This window comes from Acipenser ruthenus, chromosome 1 (assembly GCF_902713425.1).
Source record: "Acipenser ruthenus chromosome 1, fAciRut3.2 maternal haplotype, whole genome shotgun sequence".
Taxonomy (NCBI): Eukaryota; Metazoa; Chordata; class Actinopteri; order Acipenseriformes; family Acipenseridae; genus Acipenser; species Acipenser ruthenus.
In genome coordinates, this window is record NC_081189.1 from 24,350,239 (window position 1) to 24,371,327 (window position 21,089).

Below are 21,089 nucleotides of genomic sequence, written 5' to 3' on the forward strand. Positions count from 1 at the left end.
TTTATCATCAACATTTAAATAAGCCTCTGGTTTTCCAGTAATTTGTGGTTTTAATTTACTAGTTGCTTAATCACATTCAGATTTATTTTTCATCCGTAGCATTCGCTGCATATATGCATTGCTGTGGGTTGCCAAGATATTGAAAAGATTGGCTGGCTGGCTGGCTGGCTGGCAGCTTTCTTCTGGAGTCCTGGGTTAAAACACACTGAAATCTAACTAAAGTGAGGATTCTATTGTTAAGAATTTGTGTATTGGAGATTTTTTTAACCTTTTATTAAGTTTTCTAATATGAAGCTAACAGCATTGGGTTAGAAAAGGTCATTTGGAAATCACCAGTATATTACCCAAGTGGTTTTATATCGATTTGTTCCTATTTATGTCCTGAAGTGTACAGAATTTGTACAGTTGGAATATTTGAAAAACGTTTGCTACTGTACCATTGGCTTTGACTTATAAAACTCTGACATTTGGTCTATTCTGTGTTCATGTCCTGTAACTGTACAAACACCAGATTAGGTTTAACATTTCAATGTACCATAAGGTTGAAATCACTTGTACTTTATACATTTTCCACCAAAGTTTTTTGATGGACATAAAGTGGCGTTTTGTTCATTTGTCTGTTGCAGTGCAATTTTATCTAAACTGAGCAGCCCAGCCTTGTTGGAAGTTAACCATATGACCATTGTGTGCTTGTGTGGCCAGGGTGCATTTGAACCATCTGTTAGTGTTTTTTTGGAATCCAGACTTCTTTCTGTTCCATGAAGGGAATGGAATATATGGTCAAAATGTGGTAAATTACTTTCCATATACTAAACAGTAACCTCCTAAATTCTTCTGGTTTAGATTCAGACACGAATTCTTACCACTGTAACAGCGTTGGTTACTAAATATTTGTAATGGTGTTCGAGTTTAATGTCACTGTATTTCCCCTAGATGTCTGTAAAAATGCTTGTGAATAAAGCAAATAATAAAAAAAAAACTTTATGCATGAACCATAATCCTTAATTAAACAAGCAATGAAAACGGATATCAATAATTTCACTGGAATGTACCATCTGTTATGAATCAGCCCAGTGTTTTTTAGACACAAAAGTGAAAGTATTTGAAGTTCTAAAATTTGAGTATGTAACAGTGTTTATTTTGGATAAAGCTTCCTAAAACACAGGCATGAAAAAACATCAGTCTTCCCAAGATGCAGTTAAATTTACAGCACATTTATTATCGGTTTATCGAATTTATTCAAAAAATTTGAACCAACATCGGCAATAGTCCGGCGGATACACTTTTACCTTCAGTGGACTGTGGTCAGGTTTGTACTGTAAAAGTGAATCTAGTTAAACTGTGTTAGTGCGGAGCATCAGCTGCTTGTACAGTAGCCTTAAGGGATAATGGACCATATTCTGCGACTTACTGAACAAAGAAGCATGACATTTGAATGTAGTTTTTATTAGAGGTACAGTAATAAAATGCATTGCCTTTTTTGTCGTTGGATTGTTGGCTTGTGTTAGGCTTTACCAGTGCACCAAATAATCATTGCAAAGCCCCATTGGGAATTTGATCATTTGGATGATTTTATAGATTTTGACTTCTCTGTTTTGAATTTTCATAGCTATTGTGACTTATTTGGCCCCAAAAACTGTGGTGTAAGGCACACTAGATACAAGTAGCCATTCTCTGTAAACAAACTGTCATCTCAGTTGGGGGGTATCAAGTTTGTGATTTATTAATGAACAATGTATTTGTCCTTTTGTCTTTTTTCTGTCAGTAAAAAAGTATAGACAGCTAATGTTATACATAGGGCTTCTGATTTTCGGTTTTAACCGATAAAACCCGATTAAACACCCCCGATTTTGCAAAAAAAAATGAAATTGGTGGATAGCCAATAAACACAGGAAAAACTGTGGAAATGGTTAATCAATTCACGTTGACTTTACCCTATTCCCATTAAAAAATAAAACCTACTACAAAAATAATAATAAATACATTTCCCAATGCTGCTGGGCAATGTCCCGCCTTCCTGACTTGCATCTATCATTGATTCGTTCTGAATACTTTAAACCCGCCCCAAACTTGAAAATAGCTAAAAAATAAGCACTAAAAAATACAATTAATAAAACCTGAAAAACAGAAGCCCTAGTTATACATTATTATTTTTTCAGAAATCGTTTATTTTAATAAATTGTAGAGGGTTGTATGCAACAGAGCACTGTATTTTGAATGTGCTTGTCATAACCTCCCTGCCTCAAGTCCTTACCAGAAGTCTGAATGTTGTTTGCTCAAGGGGTATAGGTATGAAAAGGTAAAAAATGCTATGCCAGTCTAGACAAGAAAGTGACATGAAATAAGATGGAGAAAATGTTTGGCATCCCTGAGGTGTTCTCTTTGAAGTGTGCAGCAGGAACAGCCTTTGTGAAATGCAGTGTCTATTTGGACAAGCAGTGTGTTGCAGGAAAAGCTGCTAATTTGTTTGTTGCTTGAAGGTAGGTTTAGGGCTTCTGCGTCTGTCTTGTAGCTTTAATTTTTATTATTGTTTTTCTCTCTTAATCTTGGATATCTGTGTTTTTGTTTGTGTGTCTGTTTTAAATCTGTATCGGTCTATCAACAGATTTTGTGATAAAAGATTTAGAATATGGTGATTGGAATGCTTTGGGTCAGTTTTTTTTACTCTTAAAGGTTTGTTTTAGTCAACTCCCTGGCGGCAACTACGACAAACTAAAAAGGGAGGTTTTGATTGCCTAGTGTTTTATTTGCTGTAGAAAGAGTTCATGAATAATGTTTTGTTTGCCTGGAGATGCCTTGGATACCCTGTAACTTTGTGCTAAAATGGGAGAGCCAAAGTCCTCCGTGGTGTGTCAGGTACACCAAACGTTTCAAGTCATTACATGTTAGTGATAGAATCCTACTACTGTAGCAATAATGTCACGGCACATTAATGAACATTGTAATTTTATCTAGGATTTAGAGGCAGTAGTAAATTAATTGCTGTATATTGGTGCAATAAACTGAAATGAATTAAGTGTGACTCTGAGTTTACTAGCAGAGGAATCAAGATTAAAGACCTTTTCCTGCCCTCTGACAGATTGCTGGCAAAGTGCCCTGAATTGAAGGAGTGACTTGCTTGCTCCTTTTAAAGCATAGTTTGAGGTATTTTTATTTTATTTTTTATTTTTTTTAAATCCTTTAACGGATGTTCTATTTAAGTAGGAGCCGGCTGTAGGTTTTCCCGTGGTTGTTGGTGCACTTGCATGGAATGCTGCTGTTGATAAAGTTTTACTTGCACTTCAGCTTTGTGAGCAGAAATGTGTTTCATCATGAAACTATTGGACTAATGCCAAGTTGATAAATAGGAGATTTAAAAAAGATTTAAAATTGTAAGCCTAAAATATACATTTTCATTTATAATGTAGTATTCTTTTTTTGTTGTAACCCCCCTCCTTTTTTCAGCATGTAAGCTCTATTCTCTGGTTTAAACATTTTAAAACACTCCCAGTTATAGACGATTCAACCTTTTGAAAGCTATTTGGGGGGGGAAAGCAGCTTTTATTTTAATCAGGCACTGTATTCAGTTGACCTTTTCATAGCTTGAAGTATTCTTTTCCAGTCACCATCGATTCTCTACCATGCTGTGTGCTGATGTGTAGATCTGTGTTCTGTTGGCTATTAAGGTGCTGAAGGCAGTGTTTCTGTTGCAATTTATGAGAGATGTCAGTTGAAGCCAGAGCATACTGTACACACTCCATTTTCCCAGCTGGAGACTGTTCGTGAACAGAAAGCTAAAATGTAATTGCATGCAGCATACTCTTGTTCCTTTCTTGGGAGAAGGGAAGTGAGTGGCAGAGTGTATTGTCACTCCGTGTGGGTGGTCTGAATCCTGTTTTACACACCCAGCTAGAAATGAGTTGGCTAAAATGCATTTAAAAATATATAAAAACCCAGGATAGACGGTACAGTACATTAAACTCCAGACTTTGCTCAGAATGTGGTCATTATATTCAGGTGCTAAAACAATTAATCTGATCTTTCAATGGGGTTCTTGTGGTTTTAAAGAATATTGTGTGCACCTCTGGGCCACCTTTGTCACAGATTCAGATTCATCCTAGGGAGGTAACCTATACAATCTATTGGAAATGCAACAAGGGTGTCATAGGTCTATGTTTTTACAGGTTATATCTTTTAAAATGAAACATTAATCTATTGAAAAACTGTTCATGCAACAAAGCAAGTGAATGAAAAGCACTGAGTGAATTGCAGGTCTGATTCATTGGAGTGCCATTTCAAACCTGTAGTGAATGAATACATTATTAGTATTTAACTTAACTGAAGTGTCCACAATATACATTTTAAACATTACAGTGACCATGTACTTTTAACACAATTCAGACTAACACAGGTTAAACGGGTGACAGGACAACATGTAATGTACCTTTGTACATTTACAGGGGGCTATTACAGGGGACTATGTTCCCGTCAGGAGATCATCATGTGCAGGTAGACCTGTGGTTTATATTAGTAGGAAGGTCAGGAAATGAATGCACTTGGGATTTGCTAGGAGAAAATAAAGCAGTCCCATGGGTATGGCAGGGCTTAGCTCATTGAAACCAGCTTTCTCAGTATAGCCAAATGGAACCAAAATGGTCAAAACGTGTTGGCTTGTTTTGAATAATTAATCTCATTCTTTTACAATTGAGTGCTTTGAGTAGGTAACCCCGCCCCACCACTATGTGATAAAGAACAGATTGTAACATATCTTTAAAAACAATTTATTTTTAGATGAATTGAAACATGTGCTTGAATTTACATGATAGTAGGCACACTTATAGCTACTGTAGCTCTTATCAGAAATGTATAGCATGAAAATGAATTTGCGAAACATCTACACTATTTTGTACAATGAATAATGAACGTGCTTTAGCTGTATCATGCCTGGTGCAAAAGAATGACACGTCTCTCAAAAGGGCTTACTCTAGTGGCTAAGTGCCTATGCAAGAACATTGTAGTTGGATGCTCATTAAATTCCACAGTGCCTTGGAATCTGTCTTTTGAGTTGGGTCAGCAACTCTTCTGTGCATATTGATTTGAGCAAAAGTTAATTGCAGAGCAACGTTGCTCACAGAATCACTGCCACCATTGTATTGGTTTTATTTGCCTTTGTACTTTTTTCTAGGTAGGTTTTGTAGTGTTGTGTGTGTTTTTTTGTTTTGTTTTGTTTTGTTTTAAATATAGGACTTGGTTTGTGTGACTAATATTTTACAAGAACATTTTTCTCAAGACGATCCTTTTTCTGAAACATTAATTACAGTAAATGGTCTCTCCTTCCTTTATGAAAAAGGAAGTGCATATAGAACTGAATTAAGCAGGTCAGGTCACAAAGCTATTGCATTATGTATTCATTTAGAAGGGCAATGTGTGAGGCCCTCTAAAATAAGCCATAGTATTTGCAAATCAGCATTGCTAAACTCTTTTTGTGGTGGTTTGTTTTTGTTACACTTTTTTATATGAAGAATTATATTTATATTCTAATGCTGCCTTTGGGAGGAAATATTTTAATTCATGTTACCAATATTATGAATTTGTAATGAACACTCACGATCCAATAATTTAACCTCGAGTCCGGGGTGACATTGTAACAAAGAGTCTAGTGTAAAACTGTCAAACAAAACATGCATTCCATAAATGTTTGCATACAGAAAGCTAATCATGATGTCTTTTATATTCAAATGAATTACCATCATGCTATAAAATGCAAATGTGTTAACAAAATCAATGTTACATTTGCAATTCAGGACACAGAGGCTATAACTGGGAAGCAGGAAAACATTGGCAATGCATGAGAACAAATCCTTTGAAATATCTGTAAATATGTGCTTGGCTTTCACAGCGTCTAGCAGGGCAAAGCAGGGCTTCGGTGAGTGACAGCTGAAAGGAGTAGCTGCTGTATCAGGGGGATTAAACAGATGGAGGCTGCTGTTCTCTTAGCCATCAGCATTCCACTAAGCTCAGTAAATATCTTACCAGCTCTATCCAATCTTCAAGGAAAATACTCCAGCAAAATGGAATACATATTTTTAATAGAGAATAGATGCCTGGGACTATGAAAAGGCCCTAAACACCCTTGACTTAAGGAGATAATGCCTTAATAGATCACATTTCTTGTGCTGTTTCTTTTGCAAAGTTGTATTATGGTTGGATTATATTTGTGATTTTTATAAGTATTTCAGGAGTGAAAGGTGGATTATGACAAATAAATATAGTGTACCAGTAATTGTCCTTTTTCCCCTTTCTATATTCATACTGTAATAGTCTTTTTATAAGCCTCGGTTGAAACTAGAAATTTGTGGTGCTTGAAATACTTTTTTTTTTCTTGATTTTTATGAAACTTGGTTTACATCACTGCTTTAAATTTGTTACACTTCCAGTTTGCTTTGTGTAAACTTAGACTATAATTTAAATAGACAAAGACCACTCTCGAATTTCCTGGATAAGAGGAGATAAATTAACAATGGAAGCTAGCAAGACTGGATTGAGTTTGCTAAAAAAAAAACCTGTGAAAGCTGTCAAGAGGCTTGATTGATTGGCTCTCACTGCAGTCCCCAGTGCAAAGCAATAATGTTCCTGCCTTTTGTGAAAGGGGTTGATATGCCACCAGGGTCAGAGTTTATCAGCTGGAAAGACCAGTATTTCAGATGAGGCCAAAATGCAGTCGATAATTTATATGTGAATGTTTTTACTCCCACATACTGTAGTGTATTTTATCTCCAGAAGTCTGCCTTACCAAAGATGGAACAATTCACCGTGATTATGCAAATGGTGGCCATGGAAGGTATTTATTATAGCTGTATTGTGCCTGTTTCTCTGTCAAGGCATGATGTACTGCATACATTAGACCAGCAGTGTCCTTACCACTTGCAGTGCATTCCAGATAGTCTGTTCTCCTCTGGGCAGTGCAAGTTGTAAAGTTAGTTCAAGACAAATACCAGGTTAGATAGTGCTTTCCCACTTGCTACAGGAGAGATAGCTTTTCAAACCTCAAATTAAATACTGTCTTGATTTCTTTTGACATTTAACATCCCAGTAATCAAACTTAAGTCTTTTTTTTTTTCTTCTTTTTTTTTTTAAAGATAACATTAACATTAACTAACTTTTTTTTTGGTATACACATGGGTTATTTACCTAACCCACCAACCTAATACCAGCTACTGTAAGTGGTAGTTTTGTCAAACGGTTTGTTTTACCCTGCTCCCCATACTCCTGTTCCCCCTCCCCCAACTTGCTTCAGTGAGTGCTGACAAAGACCCTGTTAACTGCCCATGCTCCTGAGGAACTCTATTAGTTGCACTCCATTAGGCTTGTTTACAGGAGGGCTCTGGTCTCAAAGCACATGATTGAACTGTAGTTGCCTTTTTTTTCTTCATAAAGATGAGAAGAACTTTGAAATGCTGGGCAGGGGGTAAAATGTGAGAACAGCCATTGGCCTCTGTTGAAAGGCTATATGATTGTGGAATCTGATATAAGTTAAACTAACACATTTAAGCAATGTGTTTTTCTTTGCTTTTGTGCTAGATATAGAAAAATACATGTCTGCAGTCTTATCTAGTATGGAAATAATGTGAATTAATTAATATACAATGCTGTTATTTCTAAAGCTTTGCCATGTTTTTAAATTATCCATAATTATTACATACTCAGTAGTGCTGCATTTAAATTCAATGACAAATCTTTCGACCTAGAAGTCTCTTTCAATTTTAAATTAGGTGATACCATTTATCATATTGGAGTACTGAACAAAGGCTGTGCAATTCAGGTTTAATGTTGTCTACAGTGGTTTATTCATCAAGAACCTTAAATGGTGTGACTACTTCATATTTCTGTTTTTTGGATAACATTTAAAGGACTGGTGAAATAAATTCTTGGCACCCTTCTGCAAAAAAAAAAAAAAAAAAAGATCTTGTTAAGAGGCTGATAATTTATGGAGACTGCAGCTGGCAGCCAACAAGGCCTTATGAATGCTTTTTGTTTGTCTTGGAAGCAGCAGATGAAAAGGGCCTGAGGCTGGCACAAATAGTGCAGCACTTCCAAAACAGGCTTTAATACATTTCTGGGAATAGTACATGGCATGAACCCGTGTTGCTGCAGACCTATAAACATCTCTGCTTCCCATCGTTTTATTTAAGGGAAGGTTAAAATGACAAAATGTTAGTCTGGAGGTTAGCAAAACAGTTTAGATCATTTGGTTGTATTGATTGCTTCAGGGGTGTTTGTCTATTCATTCAGCCCAACAGACTAATGCTTTGTATCATTCTAAAAATGACTACAGTAATTTGCATCCTGCATGGCTTTGCTTTTTTTATAAGTAGGGGTTGTAATAAACAGTTTCAGTGATCCTGTAATTAAAGTAACAGCGGGAAATGAGGGTGACGGGCGAAATGAAAGTCCTCAATGCTAATACTTATGGTAATTGATGTGCAGCCATGTACTGTACTGTGGGGGGTGTTCACCATAAGGAAGACACTGTAGGCAAGACTGCTGGTGGTGGTATCGAGCACAATTTTCTGGAGACTGACCAAAACTTGAAATAAGCTTTTTTTTTTTTGTGTGTCCTAGCAGATCACCTTGTACTGTGTGGCAGTACTCTACATCTTGTTTACAGCGTGATTAGATGAAAGGAACACTGTAATTATCTATTCTTGTAGGCCTGGTTTTAAATGTAACCTTGTGAATAAACCAAAACAATGCAAGTCATGATGGCTAAGTCCAGTTTTGCAGGTGGCTAAAGCTAACAGAAGTAGTGAATGCAACTTAAACTGTAATATGTATTTATTTTGGAATTGCACAGCTCTTGTTGCTTTTTAAAGCAGTTTTATTGATGGCAAAGTTCAATATATATGTTTTGTATACTAAAGGTCATGTAGTATAGACTCTGTGCAGTACATTGACTAGAGTGCATACAGCAGTACATAGCCCTATATATAGGGATTCAGTATGTGTGACTTGTGGTTTATCCAAAGATACTTCTTACAATTAGTTTTATTAATTTAACTTTAAATGGCTTAAATGTTAAAACAATCTTAGTTTACAAATGCAGATAATTAATTTATTATGACTACATGGCTTGAAGTTGTTATATTTTTAAAGCTAAAATGTATTTTATATTTAGTATTTTATATTTAGTATGTTTTGATTATGTGATTTAGCACTGTTTGAACCTGCATTCTACACATGTATAGTGCCAGAAATATTATATACAGTATTAGAATCACTGTAGTATGTAGCTTGCATATGCAACCACATATGGCAGACTGCCTATGCAACCACATATGGTTTTAGCTGACCAGTCAATTTATTATTGACCAAGTGTCTCCTCACAAGAAAGAAATGGATGGTCGTGAATAAGGTTGAGTCTAGTTTTCCAAGAAGCTGAATGATTTTTCCTAATCAATATAGCTCATTGGGCTTTAGAACAGAGTTACTGTCGTGGGGGATTTGACAGTGATGGAAAACACTGTGTTATCTTGTAATACTGGAACACGCACTGCAATAGGTTTTTGAGTAATACATTTTAGATGCCATGCAGCACAATATGTTAAAAATGAAAATTATCTTTATAAAGGGATTATTCAACATTCAGGGAGTACCCACATTTAAAACAATATTGTGATACAAGTACTATTACTACCACACGCTCTACAACAAAGAAAAACACAAACAGCGTATTGTTTAATCTCATTGTAATTTATACAAATGTTACATCTTCCCAACAGTGCAATTTCCATGCAGTGTTTCTGTTAGATGTTAATAGGACAAGTTGATGGATTTCACAGCTTTGCATAGTTAATGCTGAAGGTGTGGGGCTGTCAGAATACTCTCTAATCCGAAAATTGTATTTTAATTGTGCCACTTAGAGTACCAAATAATAAAAACCATCATAACTGTGTGCAAGTATTTAATTCAAACTCTGTATAATATGCAAAAACACCAGTTGTCTTCATCAGTTTTCTTTTTTTTTTTTTTGCTCCGTATGGTAGCAGCACCATAATCCTACAGTGAATCATAGCAGAAAAGGACTTATTATTTTTTCTGACAACTGGAATAATGGCCTCATAATACAATGTTCCATAATGTATAAAAGAAAATACTCATTTAAGTAGCTTCTATCACTGTCATGTCAAAAACAAACTAAGAACCTCTCGCTAACTTAAAATGGACTCCAAGTTGTTTTTAAGCATACATTTATAGTTTGTAAAGGCATGCATAATATGTGCTCTACTGTAGTATCTGAAAGCAGGCTTGATTTATTGTTAAGCTGTCCCTAAGAGAAAACGTTTACCTGATGTATGAAGTCGGCAGCTAGTTTTAAATTGATACTTTTACCTATGATTGTTTTAATTCTGAAGCTGCATCAGTAATTTGATTTTTCAGGCTTCCCACACAAGAACACATGAAATGGGTCGGGTACAGAAACATGTGTATGGAATTGGCAACAAAGGATGATACTGCAAAAGCAGCCTGAGGCAGACAATAATTTATTTATTTTTTTGCTAGAATGCCTTACCTTTGAGTCCTGCATCGGGTCGGGTACCCTCAGAGCCCGCGGGTGACCCGCAAAAGCGGGTCGGGTTCGGGTCGGAATGTGAACTTTCACGGTTTGCGCTTCGGGAGCGGGTCAAAAAAAATATTTTTTGGGTCTGAATTTGAATCGCCTAAAACATTTTCTGTCCTTTCATCATACTCGTATGTAACCCTTTCACAAATAACGTATTGGAAGGTAAATGTACCAGTATTTCCATTACTAAAGCAGGAGGCGATTAGGGACTAGTCAGCTGACTAAGCAATGTTCTCGCTTGTTAGATACGTCGCAAGATCTTATCATGTCTCCTTGGTGATATTAAAAATGTCTGTGGACGAAGTGAAACAAAAGATAGCTCAGGGTTTATATCAAGTAGTGGGTAATAGTTTGAAAGGTAAATCAGAAGCGTGGAATTCTTTTGGAATCATAGCAAATGAAAATAATAAACAAGTGACTGGATTCGTTGCTTGTAAAACCTGTCTTTATGTTTTTGTGAACGACAGCCACAAAACGGGTACATCATTTCTGCGAAAGCACAGATGTAGCTCCCTTTCAACTAATGGCATGAAAGGAAGAGACAGGTATTTTATAGTAAAGTAAGTAGAGGTAGTTAATGTTACAATGTTAAAATATATTCAGACCACTAGAAAAAGCTACCACGCTGTATAGCCTATTGTATTGTATTTCATTTTTTTTTTTTATAATTGTGTGTAAAGCAGTTAAACAGAAATCTTTTCATTCTGCTGACAAGCCGCCATTGGTAAACAAGCAAGTCTTTGGTTTACTCTCTCTCGGTTTCACCCCAGACCCCTTCATTATTTAGTTTATTCTTGCCTGATAAACCCCTTTGCACACACTCTGCTAGTGCTGCATCGTTGTCTTTCATGTTCATTTATCCAAGCTACTTGCTCTTTGTACTTTCTGGTGCAGGGCTCTGGAGAGCCAATCACAGTTCAGTGCTCCCAGCAGGAGCCAGCCAATCGGACTGGCAGCTTTTGTTGGAAACATGAAACCCTTCTGGGAATTCGCTCTAACAAAAGCCTTTCACTGCAGACAAACGTTAAGTGTCTGTGCTGACTTTTCCTGTTTTTAATTTTATTGCTGTGCTTTGAATGGAGAGTTAGTGTTTCTTTTATGTTCCCTTTTTTAAGCAGTTTTAATTATGTATTTTTCCATTGCACATGAGGCATTACTGGTACAAAGATTAGCTTGTGTAGCTACTGTAGTAACACCCTTTTAGGCAGGCAGATATCATCCATAGTTGAATGAATAAAATGTTTAGGGTACAACCAATGTACCAATAACAAATATACTTCCAACTCGCATACAGATTTTCTTTGTTATATATTTGGCAAGGATTGGTCATTCTAGGGCTGGTCTCAGTGTTTTCTGTACATAAGAAAAACAACATTTTAGTACCAATTGTAGCTGAATACATGTTTGTGTAATATGTTTCTTGTGAGCTGTTTTGAACTGTGATTTAAATGGGAAATGTGGGGCAAGCTATAATGAACCTGTTTTGAGAAGGCTATTTTGTCCCGTCAGAATGTACAGATAAGCTGAGATGGCTCTCGGTTGTAGGTTTTGATAAGAGACCAAAGGTTTTTGGTAGGTTGTTTCTCCATTAGTGGAAACAAAATAGAAGATGTTTCCTGGTCAATATCAGCTTTAAGCACTGCTGACTGGCGCTCGGCATATGCTGGCTGCCTGCCAAGAAAAAGCAATTACGTGTAATAATAGCAAAATTAAGAGGTGAGTGTTGCTGTTTTACAGCAGGACGTGGCGAAAACCCATTTCCTTCTGTCAGCTGTATCTCGATTACACACTAAAAAAACAATTTCCTGTGGGGCCTTGCTTGAGGTCAGTGAAACCCAAAAAGAGGAAGGAGGCAGACCGCAGCTTTTGAAAACAGAATGAAAAGAAAGTGTACATTTTAATGCCAGGCTTGCTTCTACCTGTTCTAGTCATAACATAACCATGCCCTTTTTTATTTTTGGGTTGCAGGTGTCCTTGTGGTGAATGTGACATGGAGGAACAAGACCTATGTGGGGACACTACTGGATTGCACAAAACATGACTGGGCCCCTCCCAGGTAATGGATTGTTTTCATTGCTGGAATTTAAAATATGCTTCATGACCCTGTATAGTTGTAGGGTAATTTTGATGGCAAGAGTGCTAAACTACCCAAGCATTCCCTCCAGATGCACACTATTTTTTCAGGCCAATAGCTTCAGTGTTCTACAATAGATTTGGTTTCTTAAGTTGTTTACCTAAGTATCTGCATCTGTTTAGGTCAATTGAATAGACCATGTATGTTTCTGGCATAAAACAAATGGTGCATTTGGTCATTCTACTTGACAAATTAACCTGAGGACCTGAGAGCCATAGGAGACGTCCTTTTTTTTCAGCTGTTTGTGGTAAACAAAGGCTTAATTTGACTTCCAAAGACTTTAGCATACATTCCACTCTGATTTTATATGGATCTAAGCTAACTATAAGCCCCCTCTGTTTAAAGTATTAGAATGTTAAATCCTGTTGTAATTACATTTATTGTTAGAAGAAAAGGCTTTCTTCCAATGTCATAGCCATAAGATATTAATGAACTGCTAATAAAGGTGCATTTTAATTTTTAATATGGTTAATTCATTTTTTTATTTATTTTTTATTTTCTAACACATTTTTTAAATAAGAAAGTTTTATCTCATTCAGTACTTTCTGGTGGAAAATAATTTGTATCCCTTTGCCATTAGGTTTTGTGAATCGCCAACAAGTGACCTTGAGATGCGAGTCGGCCGGGGCAGAGGCAAACGGGCACGCCCTGTGGCTGCCAACCCTCCTGGTGCGGACCCCAGCTTTACTGAGATGAGGGGACTGCAAAACAAGAACCGTGGCGGGGCCAATGGTAAAGGGAGGCGGGGGAGCCTAAACTCCAGTAGTGGCCGGCGGACACCCCCAAACTGCACCTTGGAGGAGATAAAGGCCAGCCCAACATCCACCAACAAGCGGAAGAACAAGCTGTCCATGGAGCTGGATCTCAACTGCAGCTCAGAAGACATAAAACTTGGAAAGCGGGTTCGCACAAACTCTAGGAGCACACCCACCACCCCTCAAGGGAGGTCTGAGGCTTCTTTTTTGGAGCAAGGTTGCTCCTCTCCAGTGCTCATAGACTGCCCTCATCCCAACTGTAACAAGAAATACAAGCACATCAATGGGCTGCGGTACCACCAGGCACACGCACACTTAGACCCAGAAAATAAGATGGAGTTTGAGCCAGAGAGTGAGGATAAAATTTCTGACTGTGATGAGGCCCTGAGCAATGTGGCTCTGGAATGCACAGAAACAGGCTTTGGTTCTCCAAAAGGTCCAAATTCTCCTGGCAGCTTAAGTGCACCAGGAACACCAAAGGGCAAAAGGGAAGTGCTTAACAGTGCCCAGAGTCCTGTGATGAATTCTAAGGCTGGCAAGAACACTGGTAAAAAGAAGGGACTTACCAATGATCTAAATAACTTTCCTGTCATCTCAAACATGGCCGCAGCTTTGGAAAACTGTGTCGCTGCTGCTGATGGTAATCCGGCTGCGGAGATGCCAAAACTTGAAGCTGAGGGTATGATTGACAAGAAGTGTGTGGGTGACAAGGACAAGGGAAAAAAAGCAAGCAATGGGAAATTGGATAAATCCTTATCCAAGCCCAAGACCACCAGGCCTATTGCTCCAGCCCCTCCCCCTCCCCAGTTGATAGCCATCCCTACTGCCACCTTCACTGCCACCACCACAGGTACAATTCCAGGCTTGCCTTCACTGACGACCACAGTTGTCCAGGCAACACCAAAGAGCCCTCCCTTGAAGCCCATTCAACCAAAGCCTACAATAATGGGAGAACCCAGTACTGTAAACCCTGCCCTGGTCTCACTCAAAGACAAGAAAAAAAAGGAGAAGCGGAAGTTGAAAGAAAAGGAAGGCAAAGAAGCAGGGAACTCCAAAATAGAAACAAAACTCGCAAAGATTGAGGACCCCAAGAACGCTGGGAAAGAGTTACCAGGGCATTTTTTAAAGGAACACTTGAACAAAAGTGAGGTGCTAGCAAACGGCCTATCTGAATCTCAAGAGAGCAGGATGGCCAGCATAAAAGCAGAGGCCGATAAGGTCTACACATTTACGGATAATGCCCCCAGCCCCTCAATAGGGAACTCATCCAGACTGGAGTGCAATGGACAATCCCCCATGACCCCAATACTTGTCTTGACTCAAAATGGGGGTGATGGTACTGCCTATTCAGATATATCAGATGCTGCAGATGATGGTGGCTCGGACAGCCGTTCGGAAGGCTTGAGGTCCAAGACCAGCTCTCCATTGGAGATGAGTTCCAATAAGGAGAGTGTAGTCAAGAGCCTTCCAACTACCCCTGTTCAAGCAGCCCAGGTGAAGGAGTCACAGTCTCCTTATTACCATGGATATGACCCTTACTATTCCCCAAACTATATGCACTCTGGACAGGGCAATGCCCCTGCCTCTGAAAACGGTGGCACACCACCAGGTAGTAAAACCAAGAAAGAGGGTTTTGAGGAGGAAAATGACAAAAAGGAGAAGGTGGCGGTCTTGAATTCAGACTCTAAAAAGAGTGAAATGATCAATTCAAATTTACAGGCCCAGCACCAATCTGTGATTACCCAGAGACACCCTGCACTTGCCCAGTCACTTTATTATGGACAATATGCCTATGGACTTTATATGGACCAGAAATCCTTAATGTCCTCCAATGCTGCATATAGGCAGCAGTACGAGAAGTATTATGAGGACCAACGGTTGGCAGAGCAGAAAATGGCTCAGATCACCTGGGAGGGAGAAAGGAAAGCTGAACTCCAGCATAAAGAACAAGGAAAGGAAGACATGAAACAGAAGACAATCCCATCAGCCACAATCTCAAAAGCTCCAGCCACCCTGGAATCCAACAAGAAATGTAGCAGTAAAGCTGGACCTGGGGCTCCCATAAAAACAGAGGACACTGGGAAATGCCAGATTCTGTCGAGCCGTCAGCAGCAGCAGCAGTTGCAATCGGAAAATTTTAAAACCAAGCAAATGGAGAACCACCAACTGATCAAAGAAGCAGTTGAAATGAAATCTGTAATGGATTCTATGAAGCAAACTGGGGTGGATCCTACACTGAGGTTCAAACAGGTAGGATATCTCCCAGTACAGATAAGCTTTTATTGCACCATGTGCTTAGCTGTGTTGCTCCTTTTAAACAATCCAATCTGCCAAGATTTTGAGGCATAACGAATCCCCTTGCATTGAGATTTATTAGACTGGAAAAGCTTGTCAAAAACTAAATCTAGTGCTAGATGAGAATCAATTACAACACTGAATTACTTTTAAGGTTGAATCTTCTTTAATGGCTACATTGCATATACATTTGTCATCTGTGGGATTTATCCTCCATTTTTAAATATCCTTCAGGTTACACAGGTTACACTGTAAAGACTTCCAAATTAATCTAGAATTAAATGCGAGTTTTTGATTTAACAGGTAATCTTATTACTGCTGTAAGCAATTTTTAAGCAGCATTATTTTCCTCTGCTTTATAACCACATACAGCCTTGTGAAATGGGTTGGAAATAATCTTATCAATGCCCTAAGCAATAGTAGCAGAAATGTCCCTGGTATTGTAATGTAGAATTTAAATGTGTGACTGTGGAAAATTAAATTTCCATGCAAAAAAAAAAAAAGACCAACAGAAGCAGTTAAAAACAGATTTGTAACACAACTGAGTTGTACTGTACATTTTCTATTATTAAATGTAATGTGATTTAAGTCTAATTATGCTTTGGGGTCATTTTCTATAATTTTAATATAGTATCACACATGAAACAAGGATACAACTCTGAAGTGTGAGGAGTCATACTTTTCATAATAAATTATAATAATATGGTGGCACAGAAGAAAATAAATCTGCCTCCTCAGTTATTCCTATGATATCTCTCAACTTAAATTTGTTTCCAAAGGTTTTGCTTCCAAAAGACAAGTTGTATAGTACTCTGTGGCTGGTTGTAGCTAAACTTGACTCATGACAACTTTTCCTTTTGTTTTGTTTTGTTTTGTTTTGTTTTATTTGATTTATTACAGGAACAGGATTCCCGATCTTGGCACCATTACGTCTACCAGCCCAAATACACAGAGCAACAAAAACCAGAAGACCTCGATAAGAAGCCTAAAGAGGACGGTCTCAGTAAGACTACCAAAAAGGAAATTGCTGGCCTCAACCTTCCAGTCTCACAAGCCACTATAAAGGAGGAGTCCAAGGACTTTAAAAAGCAGGACTCTCATTCCGGCTCTTTGGAGGACTGTAAAAAACCAGACGATCGCAGGATGCCGGTCAGTGGGAAGGACTCTCGAGGTGCACGGGTTGCAGTCTCATCACCCATGAGCCAGCACCAGTCCTATATTCAGTACCAGCATGCCTATCCTTATTTGCAGATGTATGATCCCAACCACCCAGCCTACCGCGCTGTCTCCCCTGTTTTAATGCACAGCTACCCTGGTAAGCCTCTGATTCCTCTCCGACCAGCTTGACACTTATATATATATATATATATATATATATATATATATATATATATATATATATATATATATATATATATATATATAACAAAAGTGTTATATATATATATATATATATATATATATATATATAAAACTTTAAATCAGAATGGCAAAATGACCACTAAAATGTAAAATTTTCTGCTGTTGTCCAACAATGGTTGTAGTTAAAGTTTTCTGGGATACTGCATCCCATTATGTTTGTATACTACATTATGTTCTGCTACATTACGTATTGGATTGAAATGCAATTAAAATGGGAAGCGCCTAGGCTGATTTTGTTTATTTAATTTTCGTGTAATGTTGTCTGTTTTTATCACAATAATGGACGCTAATGAGCAAGGCATCATTTGTTTTCTAGGTTTCCATTACCCCATCTATGGGAAGATGGCAGGCAGAGAAGAAGTGGAGAAAGCAAACACCAGCCCCAGCATAAGCACTAAACCGGCTTCAGAGTCAAAAGCACTAGACTTGCTCCAGCAGCATGCCAATCAGTATCGCAGCAAATCTCCTGGGGTGAGTCCACTCAAATCTCCTTTTTTTATTATTATTATTATTATTATTATTATTATTATTATTATTATTTATTTAGCAGACGCCTTTATCCAAGGCGACTTGCAGAGACTAGGGTGTGTGAACTATGCATCAGCTAAAGAGTCACTTACAACTACGTCTCACCCGAAAGACGGAGCACAAGGAGGTTAAGTGACTTGCTCAGGGTCACACAATGAGTCAGTGGCTGAGGTGGGATTTGAACCGGTTACAAGCCCTTTTCTTTTTAAGTTAGTTATTGTATTCCTGGGTGGTCTTGTGTAAACATGGAATGAGCTAGCATCGTAGTGGGTTGTTATTCTTGCAGCATAAGAGTAGGTGTCAATCATTTGTGTGTAATGTTGAAGCTCAGAGCTGTGAGCTTCATGGGCATGAGTGAAACAAAATAGAAGGAGGAGGTGCTGTGGCTCTAAAGGTAGAGGAACACCTTGAAATGTCAATATGACTCCCGTCTTTTCAGTTTAGGAGGATGGGAGGTGTAAATGGATACGTTTTGACGAGAGGTGATGCAAACTTGCCTGGAAGGGCAGAGTGCTTTAGAAAAAAGAATGCAGCCTTTGTTCCTACAATTGGGTGTTTATCTTATCATGTAACATGTTGATCTAAAGCACTGACAACCACAGACATGCACTTCCCAAAACAAACAAACAATAGGAACTTGCACAGTGGGAGGTGTATAGACCCCCCCCCCCCCCCCCCACACCACCACCTCAAAGAAACTACAGAGGCAATACAAAACTAGCAGCTTTGCTTCCTTACCAAGAAGGTACTATTGGTTGTCTAGATAAAAAAAATAAACTAAAACAACATCAATCTTTTCCTTAATCTCCATTTGGGAATTTACGGTGTATGTACTGCAATAATTAAAGATCCAGTTTCTTTGTTTCATCTTTGTAGCCTGCAGAGAGGGGCCCTTCTGAACGAGAGAGAGAAGCAGAGCGGGAGAGAGATCGCCATTCCCCATTTGCACGACACCTTCACACGCATCATCACACGCATCTCGGAATGGGCTATCCCCTCATACCCGGCCAGTATGACCCTTACCCTGGTAAGAACAAAAAGTATTCAGTGTATTGTTTTATTACTTCTATATAAACCAAGTTTAAGAAAATACACAGCTATGCATTGAATTGCAAATTTATCACATGTGAAGTGTTGTTTTTTTTTTCTCTTCTGTATTTTTAATGGAAGATGTCTTTGAATATTTTGTAGCAATGTCCAACTTAGTCTTCACAGAGCTGGTCAGCCTATTTTTTCACTAATGACTGAAGTTTGTTGCCGGTCATTTTTTAAACTAAGCACTAGAGCCCTAACAGACCCCTAGAATCCCCCCACAAAAGGCCCTCATTAAAAATAATTGTATTCAATTGTGTAGCTGAGAACTGTTGCAAGCCATATTTGCAGCCTGTCCTAATTGGCAGTGAATTTGTTGGTTGTCAAAAACCATCAGAGTTTGCTGCCTACTGGCATACAAGGGCTAAAAGGTTAATGACATTATATATAATGAAATCCTTCCAGTAAGGAGATTTACCACAGCCTTGTGCATAGTCCCAGCATTTTGTAATGTCGGCACACCATTTAAAAAAAAATAAAAATAAAAAATAAATCTATCAGCGGATCACAGTTTCTTTCTTTGTAATGTAATGGGCAGCACCACGGTTCATTGTGTAAGTGTACTGAATGTTACACTGTTTTTCTACTGAAGGTTGCAGCTGTAATGCTATAAGCTGCTGCACTGTTCATTTCCTATAGCATACCGTCAATTAGATGTAATCTGTCTTTGCAGGAATAGTGAGAGCCTTAACTAAGTTTCCTCTTTCCTCCCCCAGGGTTGACCTCTGCTGCCCTTGTTGCCAGTCAGCAGGTGGCTGCTCAGGCTTCTGCATCTGGTATTTTTCCCACACAAAGGAGGTAAATATCCTGCTAATCTGTAATTGTTCTTACATGCGATAGAAGACATATTTCTGTTAAGCAACATGACCGGCTTGTTGTGAATTACTGACAGTGAAAGTATGGAGTCTCAAAAGACGTTTAAACATTTAAAAATCAAGCAAATGGATTTATGCTTATCAAATTGCTTATACTCAAACATGCAATAAAAAGGAGTCATATTTCAGTGACCTTTTATTATGTGTGCATACGAAAGCCAGTTTTTTAAATGTGTTTTTTTTTTCTTTTTCAGAGAATGATTTGGAGAACTGTACATAGGCATGTGACTGGATCACATGAGCAAATGCTTTATTACAGACATCAGTTCCATGGTGTTGACATTTGATTGCCTTGATGGCAGGCAAAAAAAAACTGTCATTTTTGTTTTTTTGAATTGAATATTTTATAAGAGTTACCAATGTTGCTGTAATTTAGACTTTTGTTGAAATATATATTCTTACCTTTTATTTGTAACAGTAACCAGGCTCACACATGCAGGGTCAGCTGCTAATGGCAAGCATTGGAAAATAAATGTGTTTGTCACATTTGGGAAAGTGTTAGCCACAAAATGGCCACTTTATTATTTTGTATAGAAATATATCGTTATGTATCGGTGTGCCTGAACGTATGTATATTGTAATATTTCCGACATGCCCTGACACTTTGGTACTATGTATATGTATACTATTTAGTGGCTCCTTGGGTTTCTATTTAAAAAGAAAAGAAAATTGCATCTGTGTAAATTTGACTGTATTCTGTTTGTTGTTTACTGTGTATTGTGAAGAATCTTGATTTTGAGGGCTTTGGGTGCCAGTACCATAAAACTGTGGTGTATATACTGTATAGATTTTAAATGGCAGAATATAAGAGTCTGTGAATAATATTAAAGAAAGCTTGTTTTTATATGACCTTGAATGGCAGTTTACCCGATAGCCTGCATAGCTGAAGACATTTGTGATTGTTCTATTACTTGAATAGTCCTGCAGTCTTTTAAATGTTTACAATTATCCACATTTAGGGGTGAGACTTAAATGCCGTTGCCTGGTTACTTGTTCCATGCTGTAATCTAGTTTATTTTATGTAAAGTGTATATTGAATGCTTTCTTTTTTATACCTGCCTTAAAATAATAATAATAATTATAATAATGATAATAATTTGGCAATCAAAATAAAAAAAAGTTTGTTTTTTGTATGCTTGTCTCTGTGGGTGTTAATGTTTGTGCGTAATTCTGTGATGCAGCTGTTGTAAAGATGTACCTGTCTTGTTTTGTTTAATGCCACTGCATTATACTGGGGTAATACCCAGGACTGTGGTCACATTTACATGACTGTGGTATTCTCACATCAGGTCTAAATAAATAATAATAATCAATAATTTGTAATCTGTTACCAGATTGCGATTCACTAAAAGCAAGGATCTGAAAATGTATAATGCAGGTGTCTGCAA

At 37.8% G+C, this 21,089-nt stretch overlaps 1 protein-coding gene across 3 annotated transcripts in view; it reads left to right on the forward strand.

Moving 5' to 3' along the window:
• Nucleotides 1-20,832, forward strand: part of LOC117409553 (zinc finger protein 608) — a 45,432-nt gene extending 24,600 nt beyond the window's left edge. For all 3 annotated transcript variants that reach the window (XM_034924660.2, XM_034924662.2, XM_034924661.2), the window contains 7 exons: nucleotides 12,569-12,656; nucleotides 13,315-15,739; nucleotides 16,685-17,099; nucleotides 17,523-17,677; nucleotides 18,611-18,761; nucleotides 19,543-19,624; nucleotides 19,896-20,832. In XM_034924660.2, coding sequence (XP_034780551.2) covers nucleotides 12,569-12,656; nucleotides 13,315-15,739; nucleotides 16,685-17,099; nucleotides 17,523-17,677; nucleotides 18,611-18,761; nucleotides 19,543-19,624; nucleotides 19,896-19,902 — 3,323 coding nt within the window. In that variant the 3' untranslated portion in view covers nucleotides 19,903-20,832. The remainder of the gene's footprint in view (nucleotides 1-12,568; nucleotides 12,657-13,314; nucleotides 15,740-16,684; nucleotides 17,100-17,522; nucleotides 17,678-18,610; nucleotides 18,762-19,542; nucleotides 19,625-19,895) is intronic.
• Nucleotides 20,833-21,089: the final 257 nt, after the last annotated feature.